The 12067-nt window shown below is 39.6% G+C and overlaps 1 protein-coding gene across 1 annotated transcript; it reads left to right on the top strand.

Moving 5' to 3' along the window:
• Positions 1-4986: 4986 nt before the first annotated feature.
• MRPS30 (mitochondrial ribosomal protein S30) lies at positions 4987-11699 on the top strand. Its single transcript, XM_007470735.1, has 5 exons — positions 4987-5591; positions 6974-7119; positions 7853-7958; positions 9143-9319; positions 11332-11699. Exons 1-5 carry the CDS (start codon positions 4991-4993, stop codon positions 11619-11621), a joined length of 1320 nt encoding a protein of 439 aa, XP_007470797.1. The 5' UTR covers positions 4987-4990; the 3' UTR covers positions 11622-11699.
• The last annotated feature ends 368 nt before the right edge of the window (positions 11700-12067 follow it).

Consider the following 12067-nt stretch of genomic DNA (forward strand, 5'->3'; position numbering starts at 1 on the left):
GCAGCTATGTCCCTCTCTGCTGGAACCTGTCACGCCATGGGTCTAGATGCTGTGGCAGCTTGGACTGAGGCTCCACCTTCGCCAGCTTTAGGGGAAAGCCCGTCAGCCAGCAGGGGTCTGGCCTGCTTACAGTGGCCATGGCCTCCGAGCTTCCTCTGGAAGGGTTGGCTTTTTTCACTCAATCTAATTTTCTGGATGTTTATCCAGGTATTACATGTATCAGTAGGTCTTTCCTTTTTATTGCCGAGAGTATTCCGTGGTATCGATGTATCATAGATTGATTAACCATTCACCCATTGAAGGACACCTGGGTTTTGTTTTGGTTTTTTGTTTGTTTTAATTTGAGGCTCTAATGAATAAGGTTATATTATGTATAGGTTTTTGCTTGAAAATAAATTTTCCTTTCTCTGGGATAGAAGCCCTAAGAGTGTGGGTCATGTGATAGCTGTATGGTTAATTTTTTGAAGAAAATGACAAATTGTTTTCTGGAGTAGCTGTGCCATTTTACATTCACCCAGCAAAGTACTGGGTGATCTAATTTCTCCTAATCTTCATCAGTATTTGTTGTTATTTTATTTTAGCTATTCTGATAAGAGTATAATAAAATCTCATTTTGAGTTTAATTTGTATTTCCGTTATGGTTAATGATCTTGAACATCGTTTCATGTGCTTATTTGCCATCTGTATATTCTCTTTGATAGTCATTTTTTAAAAACCTATCTTCTAATTGGATTGTTTTGTTTACTGTTGAGTTTTGAGAGTTCCTTTTTATGTGTTCTAGATACTGGTTGTTTGTCAGATATATGCTTTGCAGTTATTTTCTCTCACTCTGTAGCTTTTTCATCCTTTTAAGAGTATGTTTTGCAGAGCAAAAGGTTTATTTTGATGATGCCCAGTTTATCAATTTTTCCTTTTATGGATCATGCTTTTGGTGTCAACACTAAAAACTCTTTGCCTAGCTCTGGAACCTGAGGATTTTTTCCTCTTTTTTTTTTTTTTTTCCTAATAATTTTATGTTTACATTTAAGTCTGTGGTCCACTTTGAGTTAATTTTTCCAAAAGATGTAAGAAATAGGTCGAAGTTCTTTTTGTTTTTATTTTTGGCTTATGGATGTTCAATTGTTCTAGCACTGTTTGTTGAAGAGTCTATCTTTCCTCCACTGATTACTATAGCTAACTACTAAGTCTTGAAATCAAATAGACTGGTCCTCCCTTCATTCTTTTTTTTTCAAAATTGTTTTAATTGTTCTTCATCTGTTGATGAGAAAGAGCTCTGTGACTTTGCAAAACAAACCCAGAGGGAGGATAATATTCCCTTCGGAGGGTGATTGTGAGATTATGGGCACTGACACATATAAAGTACTTAATATAGTACCTGGCATATGATGCAGACACTTAGCTTTCTTCCTGTTGATTCTAAACCAACCATCGAAAATCCTACACATACACACACACACAGACTCTCTCCCCCAGTAATACTGTATATTATGTTCTCTGTTTTATGTAAATGTGTTATATATGCAACCAGGTAAGAAATATGCCTTCAGTAAGAAATACATGTGAAGGAAACAACTCAAAAGGACTAGCTGTTACTCTCATCCACATCTGTAAATAGGAACTATCCAGTCTCCATTTCCTTCCCATACCTTCAGTTTGAGATATAAGCTCTGATAAGGACCTCAGTCAACTGGGAGGTTATGGTCTCATCCAAACATCAACAGAACTCATGCCCAGCCGGGAGACAGTGAGATAGGTTCCCAACAGGAAAATAAAAAGTGAGTATAAATATTGCCTAACTCATCAGAACCTGTTTCTGAATTGGATACTGACTATTGCTGGTAAAAGGGTAATGTCCTATTCCACTTTAGCCCACTGGCCTCCCTGCTGTTCCTCCCACTTTCCAGATACACTGTGACCTTTGCCCTGGTTGGAATGTTTTCCCCCCAGATATCCACATGGCTCTTTCATCTCCTTCAGATGTTATTCAAGTGTCACTTTCTCACGGAGGTCTTCTCTGCTCAGTCTATTGAAATCACTCTACACAACCCCTAAACCCAAAAAAGTCTTCTTCCCAGCTTTATTTTTCTTCTTGGCTCCTATCACCATCTAGCATAGAACATGTATATTTGACAAATTTGGTTAGATTTCACGTACTAACTTGTAAGCTCTATGAAGGCCTTTATTTCACTGTTGTATACTATGTACCTAGAAAGGTGTTTCTATGTAGTAGTCACTTGATAAATATTTGTTGAATGAATCAAGTAGAGAGGTTTCAAAAGACCATTGGAGAATGTCATGGCTTTTAACTATAATACTTTAAATCTAAGATCCATGGCAACCTTAATAGGGAAGATCTTAATAACCATTTCTTCTAGGAGAATATCAACGAAATAAACATATATAATAGATAAATACATGTTTCACAGATTCTCCTATTTCCTTTCCCAAATCTTAACCCACTCTCCTGCTGCCCTCTCCCCTTCCAAAAAAAGATGACAGATTAAAGGAAAAATGCATTTCTTGCCCATTGGCCTTCTCCTCTCATTCCACTGCTCAGGACCAAAATCTTGGATACTTTCTCATACCTACATTCAATTCAGGATCTATGATTACTCTCACGATCTTCACTGCTATTGTCTCTTGAAGCCACAATGAGCTTCTGCCTGAAATACAGCAAATTGTCTTCTAATTGGTTTCTCTACTTCCAAATTTGACTCTCCACAATCTATTTCCAAGTCAGCCAGAGTGTTATGGACTGAACTGTGTCTCTCTAAAATTCATATGTTTAAGCTCTAACCTCCAATGTAGACACAGCCTTTGAGACATTCAGAGACGGAGCCTTTATAGAAGTAGTTAACATTATGTAAATATGGTCATCAGGTTAGGGCACTAATCTGATAGGCCTCTCTCCTTATAATAAGCAACGGGGGAGAACTCAGTCTCCACCATATGGGGACACAGCAAGTAGGGAGCCGACTTCAGGCCAGGAAGAGAGCTCTCACCGGAACCCGACCACGCTGGCACCCTCATCTTGGACTTCCAGCCTTTAGAACTAAGAGAAAATAAATTTCTGTTGTTAAAGCTACCCAGTCTATGGTACTAGTAAGCCTAAACTGCCTAATACATAGAGTAATTCTTTTAAAAGCTAAGTTACACCATGCCATCCCTCTGTGTGGAACCCTCCATTGGCTTCTTACTCCTCTGAATATTAGTTAAGAGTCCTAAAAATCCTAGAAATTGTCTTTAGGAACCTATAAATTCTGGCTTTTCTTTCCTTCTTAATCTCATTTCCTACTACTCTCCCTATCCATCACTTCCTTCAACCACACTGGCCTCCTCTCTTGTGCTTGAACCCACCAGGCGTGTTTCCATTTCAGGACCTCTGCACCAGCTGTTCCTTCTGCCAGAATCCTCTTTTCTCAGTACTGTCATGATTCACTCCTCACTTCCTTTGAGTCTTTGCTCAAAAATTAATGACTTAATGAAAAAAATAATGAATTTGGGGCATCTATTTCTAAATGTCAGTTTACTATACTTGCAACTTTGTAGTTAGATTGTATCATCCATTATAGCTTAAAGGAATACTTAAGTTATAACTTCCTTTTATCAATAAAATGTTTGGTTTTCAATACCCTCAAGAACTATTGCAATAAATCCAAATAATATTCCAGTTCCTGATTATAATAGGAATGAGAGTCAATAAATTAGATCACCTGAAATGAGCTTATATTTTTAGTGATTTAGTTGTTGGTTTTTTTTTTGTTTGTTTTGCGGTACGCGGGCCTCTCACCGTTGTGGCCTCTCCCGTTGCGCAGCACAGGCTCCGGACGCGCAGGCTCAGCGGCCATGGCTCACGGGCCCAGCCGCTCCGCGGCATGTGGGATCTTCCCGGACCGGGGCACGAACCCGTGTCCCTTGCATTGGCAGGCGGACTCTCAACCACTGTGCCACCAGGGAAGCCCTAGACGAGTTTTTTCAGCAGATATTTGGTTAGTACCCACTATGCAAGGTTGACTGGCCACTGAGGATCAAAAATAAAATAGTCCCTACTTCGAGCAGCTTACAGATTAGTAGGAACCAATTCATGTTAAAATAATAATTGGCTTTAACACAAAGCAAAATTTAAATACAATTCTTTGGCAGTTTTAAATTTATTTCCCTTTTTAAATTAGATCCAAGTAAAAGTATATTCCTCTTTTTGTAAATTATTCTCATTAAACAAATTATATATCAACTAGCATAGAGATATATGTGTAATTATTTTCCCCAAAATTAGCACTAGTCATCTATAAGTGATGCTTGCATCATTTAAAAAATAAGCATGGGGCTTCCCTGGTGGCGCAGTGGTTGAGAGTACTCCTGCCGTTGCAGGGGACACGGGTTCGTGCCCTGGTCCGGAAGATCCCACATGCCGCGGAGCGGCTGGGCCCGTGAGCCATGGCCGCTGGGCCTGCGCGTCCGGAGCCTGTGCTCCGCAACGGGAGAGACCACAACGGTGAGAGGCCCGCGTACCGCAAAAAAAAAAAAAGCATGTATCACAAAACATGTTAGTACATTATTTTCAATAACAGGACTCGACCACAAGAACTAAAATAGAAAAGTGATGTGATATCCATAAACGAAACCAGTAAATTTAGCCAAGGGCCAGAAGTTTCGGTGCAGAGTACTCCTAAAGGGTTTCTGGCAAAAAGTTTGCCCTGGTCCTAACAGGCAGCATCTCCTATTTAAAAGTTTCACTCCTCCCCGACACAACCGTGGAAAACCTATTGGCGCGCGAGCTCTTCCTTTCAGCAACAACTCTTTGGTTCAAGATAAACTAAGTTGCAGAAGCTACCTGATTGGCTTAGAAATAATGACGTAAGATTTCTCAAGCCCACTGAGAATCGCCCTCCCCTAGCCTGGCTCAGATTCCGCTTTCCGATTGGTTCTTACGGCAAGAAGGCGGGTCCAATTGCTGAAGTTGACCTCTGGGTCGGGAACCCCAGCAAACATGGCGGCGGCCAGATGCTGGAGACTTGTGCTCCGTGGTCCAGGGCTGTCAGTGCACACAGCGGCCGAGGTCGCCGTCACGGCTCCCGAAGTGACCGGTCCAGATGTCGCGGCGGCCCCAGTCGCGCGCTACCCGCCGCTCGTAGCCTCTCTGACTGCCGACAGCAAGGCGGCACGGCAGCGGCGAGTGGAGCGATGGCAGGCCACGGTGCACGCGGCCAAGTCGGTAGACGAGAAGCTGCGAATCCTCACCAAGATGCAGTTCATGAAGTACGTAGTTTACCCGCAGACCTTCGCCCTGAACGCCGACCGCTGGTACCAGAGCTTTACCAAGACGGTGTTCCTATCGGGCCTGCCGCCGCCGCCGCCGCCGCCGCCTGCCAAGCCTGATATCGAGCTCGCGCCGGCTCTGGACGTAGCGGCCCTGCGCGCCGCCGCCTGTGATTGCCTACTGCAGGAGCACTTCTTTCTGCGGCGCAAGAAGCGTGTGCCTCTTTACCTGGAACGTGAGGCCATCGCCTCGCCTTTCTTGAACCAGCTGGTTGCCTCCCTCACGGGCCTGCTCAGCGCTCGCAATCCGGCCCTGGCTGCCGCCGCCCTCGGTGAGCCTCGGGCCCGCCACTCCGGGCGGGGGAGGTGGGGATGGTAGGGGACCTCTCTGCGCCAGATTTGCCCCCCTTCCTTTCTTTCTGCTTGGTCAGTTTTTTTCCCCAGTCCTTTCGCTCCTGGCTGGCGACAGCGTCCGGAGACTGGGTTCTCGTTCCTGCGCTGCCACCTACTCACTGTACAACCCTAGGCTAAGTAGCCTAAGCCCTCCAGGACTGCTTTGTGAAGGTCCAGACAAGTGTTGGTTAAGAGAAGGGGCTCCTGGAGAGCGGGACAGGCCTGGGGTTGCCATTTAGCTCTTCCATCAAAAAGTTACTGACCTTATGTTAGTTTATAAACCAATTCTGGCCTAGTTTTTCTCATTTTCAAGATGAGAATACGATAATAGTACTACTTGGTCATAGATAGAACTGTTAAGATTAAAGGCGATATTGATTAAAATACCTAACGTGTATTCGGTACTCTCTGTGTACCTGGCCCTGTTCTAAATTTTATATGTGCCAAATTTAATCCTCACAGTAACTTTACAGTAGGCAGCATTGTTTTATAAATGAAAAACAGATCCAAGGCACAGAAACGTAAAATGTATCTAGTTAAGGAGCCTGCAGCTGGTAGATTTGGAGGTCGGGCTTCAAACCCAGCCATTCTGGGTTCCCAGTGAATAATCAGCAACTTCTGTTTTACTGTTACATGCAGGCATGAAAAATAATTAATGGATAGACAGTTTTAAAAGTCAGTGTTTCTGACGTGTTCATCATTTTATATCAGCCACCCAGTAGGTATCTTAATAAATATCTATTGAATGAACGTTACTGTGACTGTAGGTGTGTGCTCAACTGAGTCTTGTAGTGTTCTTGTTTCTTCCCTCCCAGTTGGGAATGAAGCGGTCTTGAGAGAAGCGTCACAGACTTTGCTCGTGATTGATGGCCTGGGAAAGTTGACAATCTCGTCAAAACCCAGGTTCCTCTTCTGTATAATGGAGATAACAAGTATACATACCTTTGAGAGTTATTGTGAAGACTGAATTAGTAATTCATAAGACAGCTTTGACTCTTAATAAACTTTTTATTTCTGGTGAATGACGCTGCTGTTGGTTTTATTTTATGTTTATTCTTAACTGAGAAACCTCTTTGGTTACAATGCTTAGTGTAGTGTGGCACAAGTAGACAATAAAGGTTTGAGCGTTATATTAAAGTTGTGATTGTTTAAGTTAAATTATTACATGATCCAGACTATATCTTACATCAAAGAGTAATTTTTGATGTATTTTCAGCTAGCACGGTCATTCTTGAGTTCTGTATTGCTGAGTTTGGTGTTCTTACAATAACTAAATTCATCTAAATTATCATATAAAAATTTTTTGAATATCTTTTGATAGACTGTAAACGCCCCGTTCACTTCTACTGGTTGCGTGGTGAAGAAATTATTTCTCGTGGTCATCGGAAAGGTCGAGTTGATGCTTTGAGATACCAAATAAATGATAAACCACACAACCAGATTCGAATATCCAAACAACTACCTGAGGTAAAGATTTATTGCATATGTTTCTGTTGACAGTTGAGGAGGAAGTGTCATAGCAGGCTAGGTAATGGGCTACGTAGGATAAAAAGTTTTGGATAGAACCCTTTTCTTTCAAGTGTATTTGGAATATATCTCAGCTATAATTCTTTTTCAGCTTTTTAACTTGCTATATTATATATATTTTGCAGAGGTCAAATAACCGTTTTAAGTGGGGTTAAGTCCTCAGGTTTTAGGACCATACAAATCTTTCTTTTTAAATGAAAATACTGATAATAGTTTATGATTGTAATTTACAGTAAGCTACCCTACCTAATTATAAATCAAGGCATTTTTACAGCTATAAGCTGGTCATCTTATGTGTATACACTTCTTTTGGAGAAAACAAGTGTGTTTTGAGTGTCATCTGTGTGTCCATGTCAGTGGTTGGCACATTTCTTCTGCAGAGGTCCAGATAGTAAATATTTTAGGCCTTGAGCGTCATAAGTCTCTGTTGCATTCTCAGTTCTTATCATGTAACAGCAGCCGTGGACCATAGGTAAATGAATTTGCATGACTGTGTTCCAGTAAAACTTTATTTAGAGAAACAGGTGGCTGGCTGGATTTGGCCCATCACTAGATGGTAGTGTTAAATCATTTTGTAAAATCATCTCATTTTTAAGATTTTTAAATCTATTAAGAATGTGACTAAAACATATGCTAGTGTTGCTGTGAATTCACTTATGACTTTTTCTTTAAGTTTGTGCCGCTGGATTATTCTGTACCTGTAGAAGTCCCAGTTATGAATTGTAAGCCAGACAAACTTCCATTATTCAAACGGCAATATGAAAATACCATATTTATTGGTAAGTTTCCTCTTTTAATAAATGAGCTCAAAGTGTCCTGTGCAAATTTGCATAATTAGTTCTTTTATTTTATTTTTTTATTTATATATTTTTGCGGTATGCGGGCCTCTCACTGTTGTGGCCTCTCCCATTGCGGAGCACAGGCTCCGGACACGCAGGCTCAGCGGCCACGGCTCACGGGCCCAGCTACTCCGTGGCATGTGGGATCTTCCCGGACCAGGGCACGAACCCGTGTCCCCTGCATCCCTGCCTCGGCAGGCGGACTCTCAACCACTGCGCACCAGGGAAGCCCCATAATTAATTCTTGATGACCAAGAGGTTCAGATAGTCTATAAGCAATGTAATTCATCTCAGGTTGCAGTTTGCATGAAAATTGGAAAGAAAATATTCTTTCAGCTTGCCATTTAAAATTTTACTTGTTTCTACTGAATTAACAGTATTTAACAAATAGTTATGTTTATTAGGCTTTGTTTTATTATTTATATAGAAAAGTATTTTGTGTTTTTTCAAAAATAAACAGATAAGAACTGGATTTGAGGTAGTGATTGGCTTTTTTTTAACAAAAGCCTCCCATTTGTGCCAAACACTGATAACCATCAGGAATATAAAAATTAATAAGGCCTGATCTCTGTGCTCATGCAGCTTATACTTTGGCTGTTGAGGAAGATTTTTAAGAAAGCAGCTTTCTGCTGGTCCTCCAGAACTGTTTTATCAGTCCCTTCTCAGTCGCTGTGGTCTTAGCGAGTGAATTATGGGGAACTTTTGGTTGAAAAGACTTTACCACTAAAACCAAGAATGTCAGCATTATAAAGGAAGTTTTTAAAGTCATGAAGCGTTTGTATCCTTTGGTGATTATGACCAGCAGAATAACAAAGCTCCTAGTGATGACCGAGGAGTTTGAAAAAACTGAAATAATAGGGAATTTTAAATAAATTTTACATATATTCTTTTGACTTATCCTATGTCATAGTGAGCCGATGATAGCTAGCAGATTGTACTTTCAGGTGAAATTTATTATAATCAATAAAATAAATAAGCAAACCAAGCTTTCCATTTGTGTATTTTGAATGCTGATCACATAATGAGTAGAGGAGACAGATAGCCTTGAAGCACATACTGAGGACATGTGCTCCAGATATTCTACTTGTGTATTTCATCTGAAATGTTTTTATTTTGCTCTTCAGGCACAAAGACAGCAGATCCACACTGTTATGGACATACCCAGTTTCATCTGCTACCTGACAAATTAAAAAGGGAAAGGCTCTTGAAACAAAATTGTGCTGATCAGATAGAAGTTGTTTTTAGAGCTAATGCTATTGCAAGCCTTTTTGCTTGGACCGGAGCACAGGCTATGTATCAAGGTAAAACTAGTTTTATGGCATTATAGTTACTGGAAGACATTTTAAGAATTTAATAGATCAAATTGTTTTCCTTGGGTTAAAATGTAGGCTGAATCTTCACATTTTGAAAACATTTGCATTGGCACAAAATGCAGTTGTTTTAAAGTCCATAATTAAATATTTTACATTTGTAGTTGGTAAGTGGCACTTTGGTAGTTACTTGATCTTTCACTTTGACCATTTTTGTGTGAATGTATTTTTTTCTGATGATGTTCTCAAGCATTTCAAAGACCACCTAACTGAGTCAGCTCTGTAGATGACAGCAGCTTTCTGAAACTAGAAAATGAAATGTTTTCATGGATTAAATTTTAGATTAAATCACAGTTATGATATATAACTTCTTTGAAGGCCATATCTAGGGTGTGTGTTAGGAGACTTCATTCAGTTAATGGCTTATGGTTTTTACATACCGGGTGCTATTGGCCTTGGAGATATAGTGTTGAGTGAGAGAAACAGATCCTGCTCTCCTGGAGCTTATGTTATAGTAAGGAGAGTAAAAGATAATAAACATGTAGTATTTTTAGCTAGTGGTGTTACTCTGGAGAAACTATACTAGAAGAGGGGTAGAATGATTCATAGGTTGCAGGTATAAATGAGGCGTGGGGCAGAATCTATTTAAACAGAGTTAATTCAGGGGAGGTCTCTAAAAAAATGACATCTGAACAGAGACCTGAATGGTGAGGAGCTGCCTTTGCACAAACCTGGGAGAAGGGCACTTCTAGGCAAAAGGAATGGCAAGTAACTGAGCTAGGAACGGACTTGAAGTGTTGAAGGAACAACATGAAGGCTGATGAAGAAAGGGAGGGGGAGAATGGAAAGCGATAGGGGGTGAGAGAGAGGAAGCTGGAGGCATGCCATGGAGGACTTTTAGAGCCAGCCCATTGTGAAGCATTTGGATTTTGTTACAATAAAATATATACCTAGATTACTCCTATATAAGCATTGTGAGGAATTTTAATACAGATTTAATTGCTGCCAGGCTCACCTTTTTCCTTTATATATATGTATATATATATATATATACATATATATATATTTTTTTTTTTTTTAACCTTACACTCACAATTGTTGACTTACATTTTTGTAATAGAAATAAATGGATAAAGTAGGAATAGGAGTAGACAGAATCAGAAAACGTAGAAGGAAACTTTCTTGAAGATACTAGAATGGCATTGTTTATTCATAAAAGATAAAGTACTTCTTTTCACAGTATGATTCTATATTTTAACAATACTATTTATTGGCTATCTTCATTAAAGCTGATATAAAATATGTGTGGCAAAATTTATAAGTTACTCCTTGGCCCTGGCAGTTGGATTTAAAAGTATTAAAGCCAGTTAGCCTGGAACGAGAAGCAGCCAGAAAACTTGAGTAGTAAAGGTATTAAGATATCCTGAAACCTTATGATGCCATAAAATACACTAGGCAAAATGAAAGCAACTCATAAAATCAATTTTGAATTATAAACTAAGACACAGAATTCATCTAATTACATGGTTGAAGTTCTTAGAAAGTCAAGTTTTTTTCTGAAGGGCGTTTTTTTGGTAGATTTGGTGAAGTAAATGGCCGTAATGGTTATTGGGTGTTAGATGCTGCTGGTATAAGGAAAATTTGAACGTATTTGAGGTTGTGAGTAATCATGTGGTTAGTACCAGATGTAGGAGAGATCTGCATAGATAGAGCTTGCTGCTCTTCTTAGATGAAGTGAGTTAAGGTTGAAAGCTGATGAAGTCCAAAGTTGTTGAAAAGGTGTATCATGAACTTTGAGGATAGTAGAAGGAAGGAAATAGTTCTTGATGCAGAAATGGAATATAGGATTAGAATGGAGAAGATAGGGAAAACTTTGATATCTTTAGGAATTTGGTAGGTAAAATATATAGGTTTTAGGAGGTATTTTATATCCTCTAATGTGTGTGTTTTATTTTGGTAAAATATATTCCGTATGTAAGTTTCAGTATAACTTTCTTCTACAGGATTCTGGAGTGAAGCAGACGTTACTCGACCTTTTGTCTCTCAGGGTGTGATCACAGATGGAAAATACTTCTCCTTTTTCTGCTACCAGTTAAACACTTTGGCGCTGACTGCACAAGCTGATAAAAATAACCCTCGTAAAAACATATGTTGGGGGACACAAAGTAAGCCTCTTTATGAAACAATCGAAGATAATAATGTGAAAGGTTTTAACGATGATGTTTTACTTCAGATAGTTCACTTCCTACTGAATGGACCAAAAGAAGACAAATCACAGCTGTTGGTAAACTAAGAAAAAACATTTGATTTGAAACTTTGGGAATACTTAAATTTCACTGAAGGAACAATAAAAGGAATTTTGATAATGAGACTTCTGTCAAATATTAAATGTACTGATTTTCAGACAGATATTTCTTATGTTAACCTCTGAATAGACCTTTCATTTGGCTCAAAATACATCACTAAAGTTTTTAATTTTAGATATAGTATGTCGATTAAAAATAATTTTACTTATATGTGACTAACTGATGAGATTAATTGAGCAATCATCAATACCTGGTATTAACTGTGTGTGTAAGCTCGTACTACTTGCTGCATACCACTCACTGCATGACAGGCCAGTAATTTGAGAGACAAGGTATTGGCGTAAGGAAAAATGACGTTATTTGGAAAGCCAGTGAGCCAGGATGGCGGACCAACATCCTAAAGAATTATTTTAATTCAGGGTGGAATTCTAGC

This window comes from Lipotes vexillifer, unplaced genomic scaffold, assembly GCF_000442215.2.
Source record: "Lipotes vexillifer unplaced genomic scaffold, Lipotes_vexillifer_v1.1 scaffold96, whole genome shotgun sequence".
Lineage (NCBI taxonomy): Eukaryota > Metazoa > Chordata > Mammalia > Artiodactyla > Lipotidae > Lipotes > Lipotes vexillifer.

Excerpts from the sequence above, each read along its gene's own strand:
- MRPS30 (XM_007470735.1), top strand. The coding sequence starts at position 4,991 with ATGGCGGCGGCCAGATGCTGGAGACTTGTGCTCCGTGGTCCAGGGCTG. Across the intron at positions 5,592-6,973 it reads CCTGGCTGCCGCCGCCCTCG|ACTGTAAACGCCCCGTTCAC; the intron begins GTGAGCCTCGGG and ends ATCTTTTGATAG. Across the intron at positions 9,320-11,331 it reads AGCACAGGCTATGTATCAAG|GATTCTGGAGTGAAGCAGAC; the intron begins GTAAAACTAGTT and ends TTTCTTCTACAG.